This window comes from Hetaerina americana, unplaced genomic scaffold, assembly GCF_022747635.1.
Source record: "Hetaerina americana unplaced genomic scaffold, ioHetAmer1.1.p SCAF_13, whole genome shotgun sequence".
In the NCBI taxonomy this organism is placed as follows: domain Eukaryota; kingdom Metazoa; phylum Arthropoda; class Insecta; order Odonata; family Calopterygidae; genus Hetaerina; species Hetaerina americana.
The window spans coordinates 1,142,331-1,167,500 of NW_027286403.1; the positions used below are offsets into that span (position 1 = coordinate 1,142,331).

The following is a 25,170-nucleotide window of genomic DNA, read 5'->3' on the forward strand; positions in this document are numbered from 1 at the left end:
AGATATATCCGTGATGTATCTGATTTTAAGTTATTTATGAGGAAGCAAATCGTTCTGCATCGATTTTCTTCCGCCTTTTTTCCACTGAAATTTTATTTTTAATTTACGAATTTTCTCTCGCTCCATATTTTATAGGAGTAGCTATTCATTAATCACGCAGGTGATGGCTTGAGAGGAAGCCAATAATTTTTGCTTTGCTACGCCGGTGGATTATGATCGATTATTTTGCTATGTACACGCGGCTTTTTTCAGTGGGGTGTGGTCATTTTATGTTCCGCGAATTTTAAAATCACTTCATTTTGAGGAAATGCGTTTCTTTCTGGAATGCTCTTATAAGAATGGACGATCAATTTGGTGCTGTCTAATCGAAACTCATTCTCGGATGCCCAGGATTGGAACGGCAGTAATGCCGGGACTCCTGCGCTGAACTGTACATCTCACTGCTAGCTCCGCCAAGGATGAGAGTTGTGGCGGTAAGAGAAGGAGAATGGGGCGTTTAGTCGTGTTTGGTGTTAAATACTGTGTAAAGCTCCGCGCTTGTTGTTGCTTGAAAGCATATGTTGCGACCATTTTTATATGACGCCTCCTAACCTTCATACAAGCTCCAAGGAAATTACTATCCAACATATACTCTACTTCGTAAAGTGAGCACTTTTCTTCGAAGAAATTATTGTTATTTCTCCTAGATAAAACCGTAAAATATGAATTTCGAAACTCTAATCAATTTTCTACGTCACGCTTCATAAGGCATACCTGTACTATATTTACTTGACGATACTTTATAAAGCTCAAGGAGTAAGTTTTAAGCTGACTGGTAATGTTTTCCCCATCAAATTATGGTTCACGATTTTTCACAGTACGAACAGTTTTTTTCGTCACAAAAACTTTATTTTTACTTTAAAATAGCTGGTAGCCTAATTGCCCTTTTTCATCTTAAATCTATCTGTCCACTACTCAAGATTATTTCTGTTGTCAAGGGAACCGCTCCAAGTTCCTAATTACAGGGTCGCACCCAAAAGTGGTAGGACTGATTTCTTACAAGAATTTTATTGACAATATACTTACATCGACTTAATAATCTTCAAAGCATGCTCCTTGAGCTGCTACACACTTAGTATAACGTTGCTCCCATTCCCGAACGCCCGCTGGAAATTTTCTTTTGGGATGCCGTTGATGGCCCTCGTCGAAGCCTCTTGAACGGCCTTTATCGAGTCAAAACGTCGTCCCTTGAGCTGTATTTTCACCAGGGGGAAGAAGAAGAAGTCCGGTGGTGCCAGATCGGGAGAATAGGGCGGGTGCGGCAACGTGGCAACGCCGTATTTGGCCAGGAGCTGTCTGACGACGAGCGCGCCATGGCAGAATTTTCGGCACCATCTTGGCGCACACCTTGCGCATGGCCAAATCCTGTGAAATAATGCGTTGGACGTTGGATGCAGACAGACCCAACTGGTCTGCAATTTCTTCACTGATTAAGCGTCGGTCTGTGTTCAGCAGTGTCCTCACTCTGTCCACATTCGTGTCGGTTCATGCCGTCGACGGCCGTCCGGAGCGATGGTCGTCTTCAACGAGCTCCCTACCCTCTTTGAACAACTTGTGCCACTCAAATACTGTGGAACCGCTTAAGGCAGTGTCCCCATAAGCCTGCTTGATCATATCGAGGGTCTCAGTTGCCGTCTTCCCGAGTTTCGCACAAAACTTCACGGAATAACGTTGCTCTAAATTCAGATTCATTTTGTTTTTCGACGCGGACAAAAAACTGGCTTCACTAAAAACGATGTCCTCACTCAACGACAGTCCGCAGACGACTGAGGTTGGTGTTGGTCTGTTGCTAAGAGCCCCCTCCACCTCACCCTGCCAGGCAGACCCCCCTCCATCGCTCCGTTCGCGCCAGAGAAAATCAGTCCTACCACTTTTGGGTCAGACCCTGTACCTAGACAGTGGTGAGAGTAACCTGAACTACGAGTGTTATAATTTATAATTGAGGGATTTTATATCTTCCGGATATGTGCCAAATTATGTATTTAAGTACCAATTTTTCACCTTTTTAATTAAAATTAGCAATTTTCCACAAAAATAAAATTTAATGCGACCGGTTTCAATGTTACTACATCATCATCAGGACCTGATGATGATGTAGTAACATTGAAACCGGTCGCATTAAATTTTATTTTTGTGGAAAATTGCTAATTTTAATTAATCATGATATTCCACCATATCACGCCTGAAACGTCTCTTTTTAATTTTTCACCTATTTTTTTGTATTCTTTCCATATTTTGTTTTTCATTCAGAATTTTTCTTTTATTTAAAACTATGTATTGATTGCTACTAATAAAAATAGGGGTTCAATTATGCTTTTAATCTGATTTTTTAATCTTCAAAAAATATCACTCGTTTAAATATTCAGATGGCATTCATAAGGATCGAGGCGCTTGCTTCGCCAAATCCAGACCATACGAGAGCTTCTCCAGTGCCACGCGTCCTCGTGATGGACTGTTTTTACAGATTTTACGTATACTTACATTTTCAATGGCATTTTGAGACCTATCTGGGTCAAACATATGTATTTCTTTCCCTGACTTTGGAATACCTTGTTAAAAAGAAAATTTAAATCGGGTTACATAAAATGTGATTGTGCGTAACTCAAGAGCGGGAGGCTCCGCGACGGGGTCTTGATTCAGTTGATGCGCGTGACGCCACGGGGAATCGACGGCATACCTTATTCTCGATCCACAAATGATAGAATCGGCGGCGCACCATCGCAATGCGCCCCGATCCCCCGCCGCAGTTCAATGAGGATCCGGCTTCCTGTTGTTGCCCCTTCGTCTCCGTATCTGGACCAGGGCGAGGAGGGTGGCACACCTGCGAAGAATTCGTCTTTCTAAGTGTTTCGAGGCTCCGTGGGAATAAATAGCTGTCGAATCAAATGTAGCATTACTTCGGGCGTTCCGATGAGTTTATATTCGGGCCATGTGGTTGGGGGTTTTACTACACTCAATGCTAAACACCGCCACTCTTAATCCTAAACTTCTCCGTATTCGGATGAGTTTGCTCATTCAAGTGAACGAGGAAATTTGAAGCAATTCGATTTGAGTGGTTAGTCCGGGATAAATGGTAGGTAGGTAGTGCATTCAATGTACGAGCCATTGCCATATAAGTGAATCGTACATGAATAACAAAGAGCTTACTCTCAGATCCGTGGCTCATGTGCAGTACGATTCGGAATAGTTCTCTTAGTTAACTATGGTAATGATTATAAATATATTGAATTTATGGACTATCTTTAATTTTTTTGTCCGTCATCATTATTGTTGATAGGAGCACATAATTGAATACATGGAAACTTAACTAAGTACTGTTATTTTATGGAATCAGAGCAGCGATAATAAATGGGAAATATCAAAAACACCAATTAAAACATAGATGCAGCATCACATCATTCTTCTTCGTCCGGCGAAGACTTCGCCCGTCGAAACGTATTTTAGTGAGTATCACTTTCATTCGTGTCTGGGTGTTTATAGTGCCTTGAGTATGCACTGCGTATGTATATAAATATAATTATTTAACTATACGCAATGGCAAAATGTAACTTTTATAAATTTTCACCATTTGATCCATAACCTACTGATCATTCTAACCGTATGCTCTCGTATTGTGGTTTGAAAACCCTTATTTTGTTATTTGAGCTGAAAAATGGTATTTACGTTCAGGGCTGAGTAAGTACACAAATACTTTTAGAATTACAAAAATATTCAGAGATTTCTCCACCAATTATCGTAAATAGCAAGTTAAATTTGCGGCTACTGTGAATTCTACGTGGGTCATCCGGAAAGTAGTACCCGTTCGTGAAATAAAGACACAAAAGTAAATATTAACAAACGTAAAAAATTTTATTTGAAAGAGGATACTTTAAACTACTTCTCAACATAATCTCCAAGCAAATTAAGGCATTTGTCATAACGTGTGACAAGTTTCTGTATTCCTGCTGCATAGTCCTTCGCCGCCAGCTCATTGAGATACGCGAGGGACCCATCTTGCACAAATTTTTGCATAATGCAGATGGTGTTTAACAATTTCATGAACAATTGTTCGAGAAACATTGGGAAAATGCTCACAGATGTCATCAATTGTGACGCGCCGATCGTTCCTCACGAATTCGTCAACTGAGCTCACCAGTTGGTCTGTAATGACAGACGGTCTCCCCGAACGCTCATCGTCGTGTGTGTTCCCCCTCCCCATGTTGAAGTTGCGACACCACCGCCGAACAGACGACTCGTCCATTACATTGTCTCCATACACCTCCTTTAATTGGCGATGAATATCACATGGGCGAACGTTTCTTGCATTGAGGAATTTAATCACTGCCCTCACTTCACAACTGGCGGCGTTCTCAATTTTTTTAAACATTGTAAACAATCACAGAAACAACACAGGCAATGCTAGCGTCACGCAACTTGGCTCAGAGAAGGCAGACAAGCCACTGAAGCTATCTGACCTCGTCCAGCGGCTACTCGCGTCGTCAGCACTTCATGCGGCACGAACGGGTACTACTTTCCGGATGACCCTCGTATCATGCCAAATGTGTTGTGCATTCACAGTAAACTCTTTTTTTTTAATTTTCTTTATTGAAAGGCCTTTTATCCAATCAAATCACCAAAACCTTCGCAGTTATCAACCACAAGATTTGTTTAATATTTAAGGGTGGATGGTCGCCGAGCCCAACGGTGTATGAAATATACTCATCGCGCTAATAAAGGGAGCCTGTTTCTTTCTTTGAGCCTTCTATGATTTCCCAGGAAGATTTGATGCTCGACAAATAGCACTGAGGGAATTGCGGATGATTCTTATATTGCCCAACGGCGTCACCCAGAATCGAACGTGAGCCCTCGGGTCAGTAGCCCAGTGTTCTATACACTAGAAAACCACGTCCCATTTCCATTAATGAAAAAGTTGTAAATACTAATTGGCTTTTTTGATTCTTTCGAGATTCCCAATTGAGGTCTACACATTACAATGGCGAAAATGTGCCTTTACAAAGGTTATATTAAAAAAGTTAAAGTGCTTAATGTTATGCCTAAGACCATATTTTTTCAACAATTAAAACGGGTAAATTAAGTAATATTGTTTGTGTTCAACTCTTTGCCTCAAATTTACTGTCATATTTCTAGTTCATATCATAATATTTCATTAACCAAACTCTTTGGATAATTTACATAAATATGCATTGTGCTGTGGTTTAAGTTATTTTAAACCAGTACATTTCATCTTGATTTCAACTATATTCACTGCCGTTCACAATAATTAAAATCATTAATCATCCGCAATAATTTCAAAATTTCCTGCAGTTTTTAATTTAAATGCTATACCCCGATTTCCCGGGGACAATAAACGTACATATGGCTATTTATTTAGTGTAATTAACGAATAGATATCCAGTTCTGTATAAAAATGAATGCATGACTAATCTCACATAAGAAATAATCGTATCGTTCATTCACATCCAACGATGCTGTGTGTGTGTGTGTTTATATATATATATATATATATATATATATATATATATATACATACAAACACGAAATCCCGCCAAACGGCGAATAAATACTCATATATACAGAAACATATATAAGGAAAAGGGATAGGAACACGTATAAAGGACGAACACTATATATATATATATATATATATATATATATATATATATATATGGGTCGTGGTAATACAGGGGGTAGAGTGTCGGACTACTGACCGGAGGATCCCGGGTTCGATTCCCGGGCAAGGCAAAAAGTTAATAAATTTCTTTAATGCGCGAAGATATGGTTGAGTTTAAGAGTCAATATGCCTCCAGGGATGATAAAATTTCAAGCGTTTCAGGTGCGCTTTCGGTGGCATCGCACAAAATACGCTTGTTTCGAGGCAAAGAACTTTACAGCATAGATATATGGTCATGAGTTATCAACCCGCGATTACATCGGAGGCAATCGGCAGTAAACCAAACTTATTGCGTAAAGAAGAGGCAAGAAAAATTGGCTAGCTCGGGAGTGGTAAACTCCGCTCCAAGCTCCACAATAAAGATTTGGAGTGCGTGTCACTTTAGTGCATACCATCCTTACAGCGACTTGGTAGAAAGTGGAAAGATTTATTCGACGAGAATTAAATAAGGGCTTTGTTGAGGGCTGAAGTGGACTCGTTTAAGGCAGAGGCAGCGTCTGGAAGGGGTATTTCAAGAGGAGCTTGGCGGCTACTGTGGGTGGGATTGGTTGGGATAAGTTTGGGTGGGGTGGTGTGGTTGGGATAGACTGAAGTGAAAATTCAGCAATAGAAGCGAGCACCATGGATTTCCCATTGAGAGAGGCGGTCTTGGGGGGATGAAGGATAAGCCTCTTCCGTATACCTTCCGTAAGGTGGATTCTATTAAGATTATCATGGGGTCCAGTAGTGGTATTTAATCGTGGGGAGACGAGGTAGAATGAATGAGAGAGATGGCGGGAGTTTGCCTTGTTGATAAACGATCAGGAATGATGACTCTCATAAAGAAATGGGAATTTCGACGAAGCATTCCACTCCAATCATAAATAAGAAGTGAGATGGCTGAAATTCTTCCCATTTAAGTATTTATATCCATGAATCTTTCCACGTGACTAATTCGGATGTCTTCTGAGGAAATCGTCAAGAGAGTGGAAGACGTTTTGCTTGGGTAATTGGCATGCAAGCACTCTGCAACCTTTGACATCTGGGGCTGTTCAGCTTTATTCTGAACTTGGTGCTTTATTTTTGTTTCATTGAGAATTCGCATGAAATAAATTTTCTTTTGCGCTGCTGGTGTAGAATTTTTAAGTCCTTTTTCTTGATTCAAAAGTCTTTCAATCCTCAATTTCTTCCGTTTATTGTTAGCTTAACTGCTGTTGTCATATTCATTGCGTTAGAGCTTACCCTTAAACTGGAAAGTCTAACACTGTTCAATTCACATTTGAAATTTTAAATTCCGTGTTTAAATTGGCATAACATGGCGACTTTTTTCTCATGATTTATAGGCAATGCGTATTTATCATTACGATATTTATACATCTGTATCCCAATACATATATTTACAGGAATATTTTCAGCATTGGGAACGAGTAAAATATCTACGTAAAGTCAGGAGTAATAAATTTAAAGTTTTTTATTTAGCATTTACTTTGAATTGCATGGCATTCAGTTGGTTAACAGTTACCCATTCAGGTAACTCAAAGAGTCAAAATCATCCTCAAGATTTAAAATAAGGCTATTTATCTGTCTTTAGGATCTGATATATTGGACATATAAATCATCGGTTAACTAAAATTTACATTTTCAAATTTTCAAGTTAATTCAAGTATTATTCCTTAGTTTTATTAAAAACATTTTCCCTTTTAAAATTAGTTTCGTGAAAGTTATTGATGGACTACTTCTCATTGAAATTAGCCAATGTATTGTTAAAACACAAAAAAGTAGAAGACAGATGAAATTGATGTATGAACTAGGAAATCATTACAATTTTTATATCATCTTTATTGCTATTTTCTTGAATAAATCGTAATGAAGGATTATGTGTATATATATATATATATATATATATATATATATATATATAATGTATATATATATATATATATATATATATATATATATATATATAAAGTAATAAAGTATATATATTTGTGTTGGTCGCGTTTGCCCCTATATATAATATATATATATATATATTATATATTTTTTATATATATATATATATATATATATATAAAGTAATAAAGTATCTATATGTGTGTTGGTCGCGTTTGCCCCTAGGTAGAGCTATTCTTGGGCAAGCCTATCTGGGCACCAGCAGCTCCACCCAAGCTAAAGTGATTTTTCGGATACCATGTCTTTCTGGGAAACCATAACCGTGATGTGTGAATTTTCACACGCCGTATAGGGCTTAGTACTGGGTGATCTCTACCATCACCTACTAAACCGACCTTCGGGTTGATTACTGTGTTTATGGTTTATATATATATATATATAAAATATCTTCGAAATGGAACGCTCTTCGGCGACGCACAAATATATAAAAACACAGATGTAGATTTTTAGAATATAGAGACACAAAGAAAGGACACTCACAATTTGTTATTTGACGTTTCGACAGCACGGCTGTCGTCTTCAGAATCAAGACGACAGCACGGCTGTCGTCTGAAGACGACAGCCGTGCTGTCGAAACGTCAAATAACAAATTGTGAGTGTCCTTTCTTTGTGTCTCTATATTCTAAAAATCTTCATCTGTGTTTATATATATATATATATATATATATATATATATATATTTATTTTTTTCCTATACATGCATATAAGCATACGTATTTGTCACAGTGGAGAAAAATTAGACTCTTATCCCAGTCAATTTAAGAATATGCTCGAGTATGAGCAATTATCACAGAATAATGATGCTAGAAACTGGAAAATTATGATACATAAACCCAAGATATATTTTTTTCAAGTAAAAAGTTTCTCGTATAGTAATAACGCCTTTTCCAAGTTCTGAGGTTTACGAGTCGTGCCCGATTAGCCTCCTTCTCCAGCGCCCTTTTGTCGCCAAATTACCGCGCCAAGAGCAGTGTGCCACTCGCTCGCCGCCCGTCCTCTCCCCGCACCCAGCATCGCGTTACCCGTAGGACTTGCGGACTCCGGAGAATTGAAGACTCATTGAATAATGGCCCTCTACGAGCGGCCGGGAGAGCGTGTTTCAGGAGCTGTTAGGTCATCTGCAATTAGATTATTCGGGATTATATGGCCTTCTGGATTTCAGAGTTTTATAGTAAATAATATTCTCGATCGCTGTCAATTCGAATCAGGCCTGGGAAATAAATACTATTTATCCATTCGTAGGTATTCAATTTTACCTTAAATTCTCCCAAAGGATATCTCCCCTTCGAATGAAAAGCGGCACGAGGTGCGATTACTCCGCGGACGGCAGAGGGGGAGAGGCATAAGGGCGGGGAAGGGGGAGTGAGGCCGAGTAGTGGAGCGGAAATCGAGAAGAGGGCCGTGGAGGTAGGAGGGGGAGGCGGTCAGAACAGTACCGCTTCCCATGCTGCTCGCTCGGAGTATGTCGCCGGGGGGGCGGGTGGGAGGGCGGGGGAACGGAAATAATCGGACTCATCGCGCCAGTGATTGAATTGATCCAGCCGGCGTAGTTGAGTTACGAGTGGGTGGGGACGGTGAAGAGATCAAGAGGAGGGAAGGGGGTTCAGTCCCCCCCGTGGGACGCGCTTCGACTTGTCGGTGGGGAGTGCGGCCCACCTCTCAACACCCCTCGCGCGGATAAACCTCCCTTTCGGCTCCTGCCCCACAAAACGGACGCGCGCGCACAGGGCGGGAGCTCGGCCACGCATCAAAACGCCCGGCATGCATCTCGCTCCATTACGTCCGTCAATCCTCATTGTCTCGTCTACTGTGGTACAGAGCTCCTCCCCCTCCCACAGTTTCGCTGTGCTAATAATACGCCGATACCCCGGAACCCTCCTCCCCCCGAACGACCAGCCGGCCGGGCGAATGGCCTCCTCCCAATCCTTTCGAGTTCCCCACCGCTGCCTCCCCACGAAGGCATCCCGCGAACTTAGCACATAACGTGCCGTTTCCCGCCGGTGATTCTCCCCTTCAGGCGTCCCCTCCGCCACCTCACGCCACTTTCAACTTTCCCGAATGTTCTTTCGTGAATTGCCAATTGTTTCCATGAGGCTCACCCATCTCCTGTTTTTAATGTAGTAGCTCCTTAGAACTGCTGTCATCTTTGCATATTCTACGAATTTACCCGTGACCAGCATTGTAGGGAGTTTAGTTGTGTATTATAAAACACCGTTTTGTGCTCAGAATTATCTATTGTATTGTTAAGAAAGAGATATTTAGTCCTGTAGGTGGAGGGCTTGGATATTGATCGGAAATAGGGATAATGATATATATAAACACACACGAGTGTATGTATATATATATATGTATATATATATATATATATATATATATATATATATATATATATATATATGTATATATATATGTATATATATATATATATATATGTATATATATATATATTACATCTGTATATATATAAAAAAAATCCTTTGCATGGAAATAGATGATAGATGTTTGGAAAAGGGATAGGAACACAAATAAAGGACGAACACAAGAGAGGTGGGGAAAGCGGAATCGAGTAGATCACAAGGGATGAGGATATGGATGAAGTGAAATTTACAAGATTTTAGTTAAATTTTGGAGTGCCAAAATTTTGAAAATATCTGCAGTAAATATAATTAAACCAAAATTTTGTGCGATGTGTAAAAAATGTAAACAGTACAAAAATGAAATTCTTGGTTTGAGAGCATTCGTCGTAACGAGTCCGTCAGGAGCCACAACCTATCATTGGATAGCCATGATTCGATTTCGGTCTTCTGTCGATGGAACGGAAATTCAAGCTAACGAGTAAGGCAAAAATAAGTGAAATTTTGCGGCCCAAATCACAAACCGTAATGCAGAGGAAGGAGGGACACTAAACAATAAATTTTGGGGTTTGTACGGCATTGAAGTTGATGTACGAGAAAGCTGAGGTGGGAGAGAGCTTCATCTGGGACCCCTCATGTTAATGGCCCGTTCCATCATTCCCACTCTAACGATATCCTATATATTTACCCATCATAGTTACTCACGGATATCCCAAGCCGCGCTGAAATTGCAGCTGGCATCGTAGCGCGGAGCGGGAAAGAACCCTCTCTGGCAATAGTCTTCGAAAGGAATAAAAAGTAAGTGGTGTGAAGTCTAGGGGGATAAGATAGCAAAGCGGAGGTGAGTGAGAACAGTTAGGGGTGGAGGAGAGATGTAGAATATAAATGAAGGGAGAGGAGAAGGGGAGGAGGGAGAGATGAGGAGAAAGCCCAGTTGTGGGGCTAGGAGGAGGATGAGTGAGTGTCAGAGTAGAGAAAGAGGAATTGATTTGGGTGAGAACACGGGAGAAAAGGCGAGAAAAGACGCGGCTGCCAGCATCAATGAATTGAACCGCCCGATCCCTTTATCTGTGAAAGCACTGGGGTTTCTACGTGTCTCCGCTGGATCAGAGGGTCCCACAAGATACTCCCCTGCCCTGTTTGCTCGGCGCAAAATGGTGCGCACGTAAGCCCTGCAATTGAGAGTCCCGCCGATGACGTAATATTCCTTCCCCGGGATGAAATCTCCGTCCTGTGCTCCGCCGAACCCGAAAATGACTGCACTATGGACTTTTACCTCATGCAAAGGAATCATGAATCATGAATGTATCCTGTTCCACTGCGAGGGCTTTCACGCACAAGTATTCCGAGTTTCTGTTCATTACGGTGTCACACAGTTTTTCTAAGATCAACGTGAAATTTTGTGGAGATTACAAAAACACATCAACTTCGTCCTTGTTCCTAGATCGGGTAATCTGCGGATATATTTAAGTAAAGTTTTTGAGACCTGACTTGGAAATGTAAATGTGTTTTTTTGCCGAAAAACCATTGATTCATGTTTTTTTTAATATATAATATTTCTTCAAGTTCATCTCTAATTCTTCCCCCGTTGAATATATATTTCCACTTGATCTTAAGAATTGCGGTTTTTAGGTAAAATCAATAGTTACATTGGAGTATATCCAAGGGAGTAATGGGGTCAACCCTTCTTTGCTATGTAATTGAGGCTCAGTTTTCCTTCGGTCCAAATCATGGCGACTTTTACATACATTTATTCCTACATCGAAGGGCATACAAACAGCCACTGTTAAAACTTTTCTTCCAGGGTTGAAAAAATTGTTTCAATTTTTAAAGAAAACTTCTACCATTAATTTCTGTATTTTTTTATAAATAAAAGTAACAATTAGGCTAGAACACATCCATTGGCATCGCATAGAAAGCTGTAATAAAATCTAGGCTGTCATTAATACAATTTTTGTGATTAATATTTTAATATCTCACGCCAATTTTTCGACTAAATTCACTAAAGGCAAACCAGTAATTTATCGTAGACATACTGATGTTCATTCATAAGGTATATCCGGTATTAAAGTTTTTAGTTCAGTCGAGTAATTAATTCAAAACCTATAACGGTTCATTGCATTGTTATCAATGTATTCATAATCATTCATTATTTTATTCAGTTAACATTTTTAAAGTTATGTTTGACTTGAATTACTTACTGCAAAATATTAATTATAGATGGAGAGGCATTTTAATGAAGAATTGATCAGTATATAGCGATAAACTTGGCAGATAACTTTGTAGAATATTAGATAAGAATGATGTCTACCATTTTTCTAGTTGAATTATAAGCGACTAAAACTTCATTTTATTTTATACGCATCATTTTTAAATAATAGACATAACATGCTTCCTACATTAGTTCAATTATTACTTATGTATATTTAAATTATTTTGCAAGATAACTTGGATCTGAAAATATAATTTTAATTGCAGATTACTAATTATATGAAATCATTACCTACAGGAATTAGTTATTTATCTTCTTTCCAATATATTCCTTTATTTTTCAATACATTTTCCTAGTGAAAGTTGTTTCTTATACCATAAATATACTCACACTTTCGCCCATAACTTCCAAACATTTTTAGTTCAGTAACGTATATGTGTGATTTAAATTATTGATGTCATCTAGTTCTATTCAACCAGGACAAAACAGTGAATTAGCAGAAACTACTGGCAAAGTTAAAACAGCAACTTTAGCGAAGTAGCTCGCTGATTTGCATCCAAATTCAAGAATTTCACAGTGCAGAAGTAATTTTTTGGATTCGGATTTCCGCACTGGGCGAATCATTGTTTTATTGTGCGAGTCCCAGGCTTTGAAGGGATTTAATTCTTACTAACGTGACGCTGGGACCCCAACTCATCCGAACAGCCAAACTAAAACACAGATTAATCAAGCACGAAGGCTTTTAAAATAACCTCCTGTCACAAAAACAACACCGCGGTAAAATATTCGATGGCCATTAACCGGTAGGAAAAAATATTTCGGAACCCATATTCCTAAATTATAGCGTATAAATATTGCTCGGGAATAATTTTTAAGTTCTCAGAATCGATATTGCTGAGATTCTCCTCACGGCGATAGAAAAGAAATGGCCGTTCTGCTCCAACCGCTCTCATTTCCGAGCACGCACTAGCTCACTTCGCCTCTCCATGAGTCCGTGGAGGATAACATGTGCCCCCACTCCTCAGACCCACCGCCCCCCCCCCCGGCCCTCTCTTGCAGCCCACAGTAGATTCGACTCCGATGCCAAAACCACCTCCATCCCACGTCCATCCCCTACACTACCCCTCTGCGGCGACAGAGGGAAGGCCGGCCGGCCCGCTTGCCCGCACCAAACCACATTTCTCTCCTCCGGCCTCGGTGCACAACCGATCTTCACTCGACGGTGGGAGAGAGGGGGTGGAGGAAAGGCGGCCGCCCGGGCCAATGCGAGTGTCCATCGTGCCTGAGAGGGAGGGAGGCCGGTCCCGCCCCTCCGACACTCATCCTTCATTCATGAGAGCGAGCCGGGTGGGGGAGGGGGGGAGGGTGCGGGGACGGGGCGCGAGATTGTTTTCTCCAGGCCGCCGCCGTCTGCGGGTGAGTACAGGAGGCGATTGCGGAGGGGGGGCGCGGGGTTTGGCACCTTGAGGACAGGAGGGGGACGTCCGGCACCGAGGGGGGGGGGGTTGTTGTGGCGGGTGTGGGGGGGCAAAGGAGATTTGCGGGGGTGGTCCGGTCGTCACCCACTTGACATCTGGGGTGGCAACCGATGGCGATGCATGATTCAGGCTCATGAATAACAACCCTCAACCATCCGCGATCGGATGCTTCAGTCGCTGTATTTATCTAATTTATTACTCTTGAGCTATAAACGAGCTCCGAACGTTCATTCATGGAACTGTGTGCGTGTCGGAGCACCCGTGGAGTTCTCATGGTAATGATTTCCAGTGACGATGACAAATGTAAATGAGCTCCTGATGAGAAAGAGCTGGGCCATCAACCACTCCGGCCGTGAGGTGCATAATGACTGCTCGGGCCATCTCGTAGAGTGTATTCTTGGGGTTCTAATGATATTGCATTACATAGGTTTTGTGTATGCATTATCGATCTCCAAACCATTTTATTACTTATACTAGTTAACCTAACTGCTGTATTAAAATCATTCGTGCTTGGCAGTTGGAGTAAAAGGCATCTTTTGGTACCGCATATGTTAATGGTAATGTGAAACTTTTAGTCAATCATTTCTCAGCACATGCTGAAAATTTTAAAAACATATAGTAATTGTTAAGTAATTATTTGAAAAAATTGCAGACAAAGTTGACGGCGCAAATACCATGGTCAAAACTATTTAACCCAACTGATTATTAAATCCAAGTTTAACTAAAATAGACTAATACCTTTCCTTTTATATAGCTCACCAAATTTCAGTTATTCTTTAAACTTATTTTTGTTTGGGATTCAATTTTGGTGAAAAACAAAAAAATAGGAAAAGACATTCTCCCAATAACATTGCTCCCGTGTTCTATCCTTTATTCTTTTATCCAAATATGTGTTTGGTACATCATGTATCATTCAAAAAAAACTATTTTAGGAGCATACGACGAAATAATGTGTATAAATCGCGAGCATTAAACTGCGAAATCACTAAAGGTGGCCTTTCCAACAGGGAATCAATGAATGAGTGCAGGAAAATGCCTCAACTCAATATTTAAATAAGGTGTTAAATATTTTATAACTTAGAGGAGTAATATTATGTGTGGATTCGTGCTTTTTTGTGAAACATAAAGTAGCCAGAAATATTTTCCAGTATTTTTCGTTGAAAATACCTACCCATTTCAACAACTAGAGACATACCATTAGCGTTTTGAAAATGAAAGGTGACAACATTTTCAAGGGCAATGAGTCTGATGATAATATGTATTACCTTGGAAAGTTTTAAGAATTCCTTTTGATATTGGGCGACGGATACGAATTTTCAACAGAATAAATTTTCCACCGTCAAAGTGACTCATTTTCTAGTGAAAGGTGTTATTCAATATAACGATAAAAAATCAGTTTATAGCGTATTAAATGTTGTAATTGACTTTAATTTTTTTTAAAGCCCTTACTTAATCTTTCTCGCATAAATGTTGGACTCTCAGAAGTAATGATAACAAACATTTCGGAATTATTCTTATAATTCGCTGGCTCAGCCATGATCATTCGGCACTGTCAACCTAAAAAAGCGTAAACCTCATCGATGTAATAAATAATTGTCATCTGCAGCGGGGTAACAAACCCATAATAGGCATCCAACTCACCAGCAACCATGTCGAGCGCAACCTGGCAAAATTACTATGAGCCACCGGGGCTTAAATGTACGCAACCGCGCCACGAATTAGTCGAGCGTACATGAGCCGGCGTCACTGATGCAAATGTTTAGTGCGTGCCCTGGATAGATAAGGAGGTGCAGCGGATGGGAGTTGGCCGCGTGGCCCACGGGAAGTCACGCACGCGACGCGTCTGCGGCGGCCGGTGGGCGCTTGTAGCAGCCAACCTAGAACGGACCGGAAATGTTTGGCTCTCACGCAGCGGGGATCGAGCGAGATCGTAGTGAGCGGAGGCGAGAGGGAGAGAGGAATGAGGGAGGGAGAGAGTTAGAGTGGGGGAGGGAGGCTTTGTGAAGGGGTGGCAGTGGTCTTGGTGGCATGGGGGTGTGCTGAGTGAGTAAGTGAGAATGGGTCGGAGGGTGGTTGAGGGCTTTGGCGGGTGGTCGCGTAAAGGGGAGAGGGAGAGTCGGACAGAGTTTCGGGGCTTCGGGCATAAAAGCTCTAAGGAGAAGAGGGTGGGAATGGAAAAGGAGAAGGGGAAGCAGCTCAGGGTAGGGAGGTTTGAAACCAGATAAGAAGAAGTGGGACAAAGTTCAAGCAAATGGAGTGATGGAGTGGGGGGTACGAAAGTTGGAGTGATTTTGTGTGTGTGTGTGTTTCCTTGTGGCCTCCTTTGGGAAGATTTCGTCTCGGATGGTGGGAAGTGAAAGAGAGAGTTCGGATGAATGAGAGCGCTCGCAAGGGATGACAAAGAGGGAATGTAGCAGAGGACTCTATAAGGATTGCTAGAGACAAGGTCGACGATCGATGGAGGGGAACCTGGGAAGAGGGAACATGTTCCCTACCCGGTTAACTATGTTTGATGGGTAAAAATGAATGTTGCTATTATGCATAAGAATGTTAGGATCATAGTATCTCTGTGCCAATCTTGAGTACCCGAAATATTTCCTGAATACCAAAACTACGAAAGGATTTCGATTTGATTTAAAATGACTAATGTGATTTTCATTAAAATCCCTGAAAATTTAAGTTTCATTACTTATGATCACGTCGCACCATCATTTGAGCGGTTAAAGTCTAAAAATAAGAAACTAAAATGCTAACTAAGTTTCCGTTATCATTTTTTGTGGTGGTTAGAATACCTGCTCTAGTCATGAATCGATAATTATTAGAAATTTCTTTATCTGATCAACAATTTTTGTTAACATGTTTCCCACGGCATTAAGGTGAACGAAGTTATTTCTTTAGAGCTAGCAAAATAAAAATACAGAAATAATTGTGGAAATGGTTGTATATCATTTTAAATAGAGAACTATCTGAGGCTATTTTTGTCACATTTAGATCAAAACACTATGAGACAAAATCAAGGTCGCAGAACCGATCCATTTAGTGAATAAATTATATTTTAAATATTATTTTTAAACAACATAATCACTGAAATCTAAATATGTAAAAGTTGTTGAGTTTGAGCGGGGGTAATCGATAGGTGGAGTACATTACGTACTTTGTTACGTACAGAACTAAGCGAAACAACAAATAAATATTTTGCCAGTGAAACCGGGCAACATAGTAAATTTAGGAACGGAAAAAGTGAAACACGATGCATCCTCACCACTTACCTCATATCTGTCGACATCTTCAAAAAAAAGAAAAAACCTTTATGATTTTGAAATCCCGTACATTTTTCAATACCGTAGTTTAACCATTACTTTGCTCAATCATTTATTCAAAATAGATATTACACGAATTTATAATGTTAGTATTTTTTAAAATATGGAATATAAAGAAAGAAAAAATATAAATATGCGAAAGTTCACATCAGCACGATACTTCGACCAAAGTCATTCTGAGTAAATTGCTAGTAATTTTTTTACCTTTCATTCCTTTAATATACATGCTCACCTTGTGTTACGAAGAATTCACCATGTTCTCTCCGATTTTGAATGCGCAATCCACGCTGCTGCTGGTATGTTTGATGCTCGCGCTCAGCAGAATTGGGCGCTTAGCAGTACTTGGTATTAACGAAACACTGTAATTTCCTTCCATGTTGTACCATCTCTACCAATAAGATCTACTGCTTACTTTAATTAATAATTACTTTATTTTATCTATTAAGGACTTATATTGGGACGATATTGAGACTTAATAGTCCCTTCATCCATATAGCTCATATACATACGTACAGTAAAGACGTGTCTTAAATGATGATAATTTGAAACTCTTGTTCATAAAGTACTATGAATTTTACGAAAAATATGTAGGAATTGACATATCGTGATTTAAATATTATGATTGAATTAATGTTAATGCCAGAAAAATCTCTCACGTAAGTATAGGCAGATGATACTAAAAGATATCATTCAAGATAATTTTTAATTATTTTGGCAGATCTTTCCTTGCTAAGCATTTATTTCTAAATTAACGCTTGGCTGGCCAGAACGAACTTAATAAATCATTCATGGACTCCTATCATACAATTCCTTTGGAAAGATTAATACATAATTTCTCTTATAACTATTCACTATATGCGTTTAGCTTAAATGCTGTAAGAAACAATTATCCCTTGCAGTTTAAGTCGGGCTCATCAAACATTTAACTGAATTTTATGTAATGCTTGCTGTCATTAGTTTGTTGTATTACTCTAATTAAAAATAGTCTACCTGTAAGGTATGGTGTTAAGGAGGACCGTTGACATAATCCGAAATTTCTACTGCAGTCTGAGGCATTGACAGCAAGCCTTACCAACACTGTCCCTCACTTGGGAGGCCACAGTAGAAGAGCATTAGGAAAGAGCGGGAGGGAAGGAGAATTCAAAATGCGAATTCAAAATGCGAGGGAAGGAAGAGTAAATGACAGAATGGTGTCCTAAGGATTACGTGGAGTGGCAGGGATAGGGACCGGGGAGCGTATGGAAAGATAGGAAAGGAGGTAGGGACAATGGAAGTCGGGGAAATTTTATGGGGACGAGGAGGCGAGGGGTGAATTGTACGGGATTGTAAAAGTCGGTGTGGGCACGCGAAGGCTTTAAAGAAGGCGGCGGTGGAAAAAAGAGAGAGGCGGAAAGGAATGCCCAAAAGATATATGAGAAGAAGGGAAGAGGGAGTGGGGATGAGTGTAATGGAGAGATACTGGGAAAAAATGAACGCAGGAGATTTGGTCCACGGAAGGAATATGGGGAAATGGGAAGAGTAATGCGGAGATTATATGAGAAAGCATAGATGAAGGAGAGAGGGGGGAGTGTGGACGGTGGTGTGCTTTCAGACGAAGAAGTGAGTTGTGAGGGTGTGCTTTCAGACGACGGAATAGGGGAAAGAAGCGAAGGTGAGAGCGGAGAGGACGCAAAAGTTTCCAAGGGATTTTTCTCTCTAGGTTTTCTTTAATCCCTGCTGGACTTGTGGCGGGGTCAAAAATGAGCATGGAGGATTTTCAGAAATTAACTTAGAAATGAAAAGTAAAATAAAGTTTGCACAGTTTAGTGAATCTGACGAGTAGAACTTGTGGCGGTCCAAAGTTACTCTTATGATTGAGGTCTATTTACCATGGATTTTGGAGAATAATTTTTCGTCAAAATTCATGAATTTCGTCAAACAATTATATTTATGACTAATAAAGTTTCCTTTCCATGATCATTCTATGGTGGTTCTTTTAAATTAGACTACGCACATAGATTTGAATGAATTTGATATTGTTTTTTCTATATATTAAAAGGAATCATTGAGTATGAAATGCGTCACCCTCGTGTCTCACACGCTATTTAACTAATTTCTATTCTTACTAAAAATGTTTTGGCATTTATTCACGAGATTATATTAAGAAATGAGTCAATAAAATGTTTATTATAATATGTTAATATTCTTTGGAGAAAATCCTTGAAAAATATTGTTTGAAGAAATGTAATCGAATTTTGTGGAGTAATCTATGGCTAAACTTATGCATAGTACATGCAGGGTCAATTGTGATTAACCCTTCTTGAGAAAAAAACAAATAAATATTCAGGTGCATAATGCCCATGTAATGTATGCATGGGCACCGGAGTGCCTGCAAAGTTAGTCATAGAGGTGGAATTATTTGAACTGAAGATATTTGGTTTTCATTTTTTGGAAACATTGTATACGTATTAGGTGGGGCATCACAAGAATAAATGGACTGAGGATAAATATCATACGGTTTTGCATGAATTCTGGTAGCTCAAATATATTTTTTCTCGAATATCAGCATTTTCAATAATGAAACACGCTAGAAAAATCATATTTAATACTTGTATTTGTGTATGTAAATATTCGACTATTTAAGGAGCTTAGATTGTCCAGTTTCCAAGACATTAAAACAGATTGGCATTGTTAAATATTATGGTCATCCCATATGCATATTTAAAATTCTTTCTTAGCTAATTTTATTGCCCAAATACTCCTTGTTCCGATTGATTAAATTTTATCTGAAAAACTAAAAATGAAATGTAGGCCTTAAATAGAATATATCAATGCAAAAAATCAATAACCGACAAAATGCTGAAATCTCTAACACGTTTATTATCTACCATCAAAATTGGCCCTCTTTTTGTATGGCCCTCTTGTTGGCCTACTCGTTATATGACATTGAGTCATCAAAAACAGCCGTTGTGACCTGTAGAATAAAGTTTTCTAATTTAATGTTATGACTGATGAAAGTTCCACACTGAAATTAATATATTACCCTCATCATCATAATCATTCTTTATTCCTTCCATTATTTGTGCACTCTATTACAACGCCTGAAATCCTAGTATTTATTGTATTGTATTCAAAGTACAGTTAAATGTATTTCAAGCATTATATTTTTATTACGAAAACTATTGCTAAATAGAATTATATTTTTAATTTGTGGTAGTGTACTCACGGAAGAATTCTTTTTGGAGCTAGCCTCGTATCCTTACAAAAAATCACTCTAAATATAGCTGTTACAAATATTGTTTGTGCTCATGTACTCAAATAGTATTCACGCCCTCTTGTTCGCAAGTTTGAATTTAAAAGACTCAAAAGGCAGCGAAATGAGAGCATGTGTGATACGAAGAAGATATCTGGGAAGAGTATTCGGAGGCTTACAGAAGACTTGAGTTAACGGCATAGAGTTGGAAAACTAAAAAAGAAGTTTTTTCGTGGAGTGCAAGCGTGTGATTTTCGGAGGACGGGTGGAGGGCTGTGAAAAGGAAGAGGTGGTGGTGGTTTCTATTCTGATCGATTCTCAGTCTGGAGTTAGAAAGTAAGAACTCATAACTTTGAAGGGTCACTGTGGCTCAGAGAGCGGCAAGTGGTAGTGGCAACCTTTACTTCTTAAACATCATTTTTACGCTTTCCTTCATCTTGAGTAACTCTTCCTTGAGGCTAAGTCTTCTTATTTCGCTTTATTTTTCTTCCTACTTTACCTTCGTTATGTCTTTGTGTAAAATAATGTAGACACATAAGTAGTACATCTGTTTCCGTAATCTACTAGCAACTGCGTACGAGAAGGCTTTTGACGTGAGTCAAGTCCTTAGAAAGTTAGGCGAGGGATAAAAATGAGGTATTTTAAACGACTACTCCGGAGCAAGCGACATCATTTGCATTGCTTCATTATTACTGAACCCACCGGAAATATTCCTCATATTTAAATTTACCTTACGATCAGCACTTACTCCCCATTTTCTCATTAAGGGCCTTTGAATGGCCAATCCGCCTACTACTAGGTAATTTTCTGTTTCAAATTCAAATTTAAAGCAGGTCGATTAAAAGACTTTAGCTGTTGGTTTTTATTTTTTTCATGCATGATACGCAGAATAAATTTCATGCAAATCAAAACCCTCAAATTAACTTCTTGGATAGCATTGCTGCAGGTTACCACTAAATCTTTTTGAAAAACATTTTGTGGGCATATATTTATATACAGGCATTTATATATATACTGTATATAGTTTTATAATATCCTGTAAAATACACAAGGTGCGTTCCGAAAGTAAGGGAATTATTTTTTTAAGTAATTCATTGAGTATATTTGGACAAAAACTTGAAATTCTTCAAGGCACTGCCCTTGGGTCCCTAAAATTTTTTTCCAGCGACCCTGCCATAACCGGTGCACGCCCTGGAAGGCGTCTTCGGGCAACTCTCGCAAGGTCTTCGCCACAGCTGATTGGATATCTTCTATGTGCGAAAAATGGGTTGCTTTCAGGGCTGCCTTACTCTGAGGGAATAAAAAGAAGTCTGCTGGGGTGATGTCAGGACTATAGGGGGATGGGGGCAGCGTTGGCACCTGGTTTATGGCCAGGAACTCGCGGAGTCGTTTTCGCACGGCGCGAAGTCGTGATGGAGTTTCCAGATAACGGAGATGTCTTTTCTCGTCCTGATGGCCCTTTTAACACGTAGCAATGCGAAATACAACAATAGACGACAAGTTCAGTTCATTGGTACTCAATCGATGGTCAGAGTCTAGCAAATTTTCGAACACGAGCCACATTGTTATCGATTTTGATGTTTGAGAATCGCCAAGAGCGTTGTCCGTCGTGAACCTTTTTCCGGTCCTCCTTAAAGCCTTTAACCGCCTCGAAACTTGTGAGTAGGACAGAGCAGTGTCCCCGTAAGCCTCACGAATCATTTTGTCAGTCTCCTGAAGAGTTGTTTTCAGTTAAGCACAAAAACTTAGTAATGGTGTAACGTTGCTCGATCGTCGATTCCGTTTTTTCGTGACTCGGTCGGCATGCAGAGGTTTCATTAACTGACGTCCTGCCACTTCCACAACTTGGAGAGCACTGAGAACGGTTTTGCGGCGAAGCATAGAGTCCCTCACACCTAAATCAAGTATTTTGATCCCACTGCAACCAGTAGGAGCGACGCAGGAAATCCAATTATTTTGCTTTTCGGGCGTACCCTGTATGAAAGTATTATGAGCCTTGGGAATGGTAATTAGTGTAGCGTAAGGTATTCATAGTCACTTTTTATGAGGTCTCACAAGTACATTAGTGAACGCTGATAATTTTAGAATTATCTCTGCGTGGATAAAACCCGAGAAATTTCAAATACTTGTTCAATGCCTGCTTTATACCTAAGTCATAACTACAAAAAGTTTTGAAATAAATCCATTAATTTTGTTTAAGAATTGAAAGGAAAACATTTTTTATGTGAAGGATTTATATCTTTCATTAAGGATGTATCACTTGCCTCCTTAAATGGACATTGTTACTCTTACGTTACCTGATTAATTTTTCGGGTAGGCGATGGAATCATCCGTAGGTATTTGCTTCCAAGTCCTTGGCTATATATTAATATTTTAATCACGCAGATAAATATTCTTTTTAATAATTTTGCCACTCATTTCAGCTTAAGGGTTTGGAAGGAAATCGTAATACTCCTTAGAAGTATTAGTATTTAGGGGAGGTGACCGACAGCTGAGGTCATTTGTACCAAAGGAGATGGATGGGAAAGGATGAAGGGTAGAGAAAAACCCGGCGTCGGCATTAGCCTACTCTTTACGAAAGGCACCAAGGGGTCCGCAGTATACGTCCCATCCGACGGGCGGCGTACTCACTCAAAGTGTCCTCCAGAAAGTATCTTAAGTAGGGATCGAGTTACCGCTGAAAAATATGCTAAACCACGGGGATTCGAACACGGGCCTTCTGGGTGGGAAGCCAGTGCGATAACCGCCGTACCATCTCAATCCCCATAATATTGCAATAAGAATAATTAGTATTTCGAGTTAAGTTTATTCCTTCTCTACTATTTGACAATTGATTAAATTCTCATCCTAAACCCCCTTCATGTGGTATCATTGAATATTTATTTGAATTTGAATGTAGCACTTCCGCTGTGAAGGTACAGATAATATGGGTGGAGCTAACTATTTTTTGGAGAAATGTTCTGACACGGCTTTGATGCATACATGTTATTTATTCGTTCAGTTTGGTAGTTGCAGTTATGTTTATTTGTGAGGTTCAGGTCTCCTTTCTCACCTTTTATACATTGTATAAAATACGTTGTTTTCGTATTGTGTGATGAGGTAATTTTCCTGTATTCATGCAAAACGGAAATTTATGTCAATTCCAATCAACTTATAGCCTATGTTTCTACACGAATGGGGTTGATTGTTGCACGCATAGCTTCTCATATTCTAATGGTCGAATATTTGTATAGTAATATTTAATGTTCTGCCAAGATGAAAATTGCATATTCGAAAATATAGCTATAAGTAATGCTATTAAAATAGTACGTTCAAAGAGAAAATTCATTCTGTTCAATAATTTCTTTCATTTTGAGAAAACTTGATCTTCATATTCCTACGCTTATTGTTTCACCATTTTCTGAAATGAGTTTGAACACACATTAATTGAAAACTCTGAATCTACCAGAAACGTTTTCATTTGTACAATGTGGTTATAAATGAAAAGTATTAGAATATCTAAACCTTCCTAGAAAGGTAATGACCCACAATTGTCTTTTTCCCATTTCTTTTAATGAATATTTCTGTGATTAATAATTTAATTAACTAATCAAGCATTCATTTTTTAAGGGGTAGAGTAAGAAATCAAACCATAGAGAGAAAATATAGTAGAATAGATTTACTTTTGAATATTTTTCCATCAATATTTGTTTTTCCCTTCTATTCCTCCACGCAACTCTTAAGTCAACTTGGCGCCACCCCAAGGTGGCCTGGTATTCAATATGGGGATTGGAGCAATACTGTCACGCCAACGGGAATCAAAAGGTAGTTTAACTTTTAAATTTCCTCTCATGTCGTGTATTTTTTTCTTTTGATACTACGCTTTGGCATGTTTGTTTATTTTTAGCTTCCTTAAAATCAGTGTTTAGATGTTTCCTTTAATTTTAAGCATGCTGAGCATGTTAACGTGTTTTTATTGTCTATCAAATACGTTTATGGTGGACATCATTGATTCAGGATAGTCTGTGTTTTGTTGAGTGATGATTATATGCATATGAGTTTGCTTGGACTATCTCAACAAAGATATCCCATTTTTTTGGCAGATGATGTTTTAGTCATTTGTCAGAAATGAATAGTCCGTTCAATGAATATAATTCTATGTTTTTCCAACTTTTATGCTGGAAGTATGGTTTGATTCAAATCATTTTAGTTACCTCAAAAGGAGCAATAGCAAATGAAAGTTAGCAGCTTGATTGGATATAAAAATGAAGAAATATGTGTAACTTAAAGTTTAGGTTATCTGCCATGACTTCTATGTAGCTTCAAAATGCATCAAAACAGAAATCGAACTGAAAATTTTGAAATTTAAATAGTAAACTAAGGTTTTACCATGAAAATATCTGTAAATTTTATTAACCTCTTAATGGGGATATGATAGAAAGTGTTGGTAATTTTCGAAGATAAAACTGTATTGCATTTCTCTTAGAGAAAATTAAAAGCTTTTTATAGATAAAAGACCAATTCCACCAAGATCTGTGGAATTGCTGCGTATCTGTTATCTGTAGATTGGAAAAATTCCACAATGCAACAGCTAAAACAGTGTTATATACAAAGCTTTTTTAAATTGTCAGAAATTTAACTATGCAGTTGGTTAAAATAAAATAAATGTTAGTAAACTGCCAATCTGATTAATAAATTCATCTTATATTTCGAACTTATAGCTATAAAGATGAAATATCTTCTAGATATGCGGTAAGAATTAAAAACCTTCGATCTTATTTGAAGGATTAAGTCATTTTCAGTGGAATATTCATGTAATATCGATTATGCATGCACTCCTCAAGGCTATCAAATTTTAATCATCCGTTTTTGCTCTAAATTCAGTATCATATAAAAAATTCTTTTTAGGCGTGAAAAGTATTGTATCATTTTTTTTTCTTGCTAAAATATGTT

General features: G+C 38.9%; 1 protein-coding gene across 5 annotated transcripts in view; it reads left to right on the forward strand.

Annotated features, from left to right (window-relative positions):
* LOC139686039 (Ig-like and fibronectin type-III domain-containing protein 1) overlaps window positions 1–25,170 on the forward strand; it is an 862,041-nt gene that overhangs the window by 729,253 nt on the left and 107,618 nt on the right. For 4 of the 5 annotated variants that reach the window (XM_071583133.1, XM_071583132.1, XM_071583131.1 and 1 more), the window contains one exon: window positions 23,962–24,042. The exons of the other annotated variant lie outside the window; for it this stretch is intronic. In XM_071583133.1, the coding sequence (XP_071439234.1) occupies window positions 23,962–24,042 (81 nt within the window). The remainder of the gene's footprint in view (window positions 1–23,961; window positions 24,043–25,170) is intronic. 5 annotated transcript variants of the gene reach the window in all.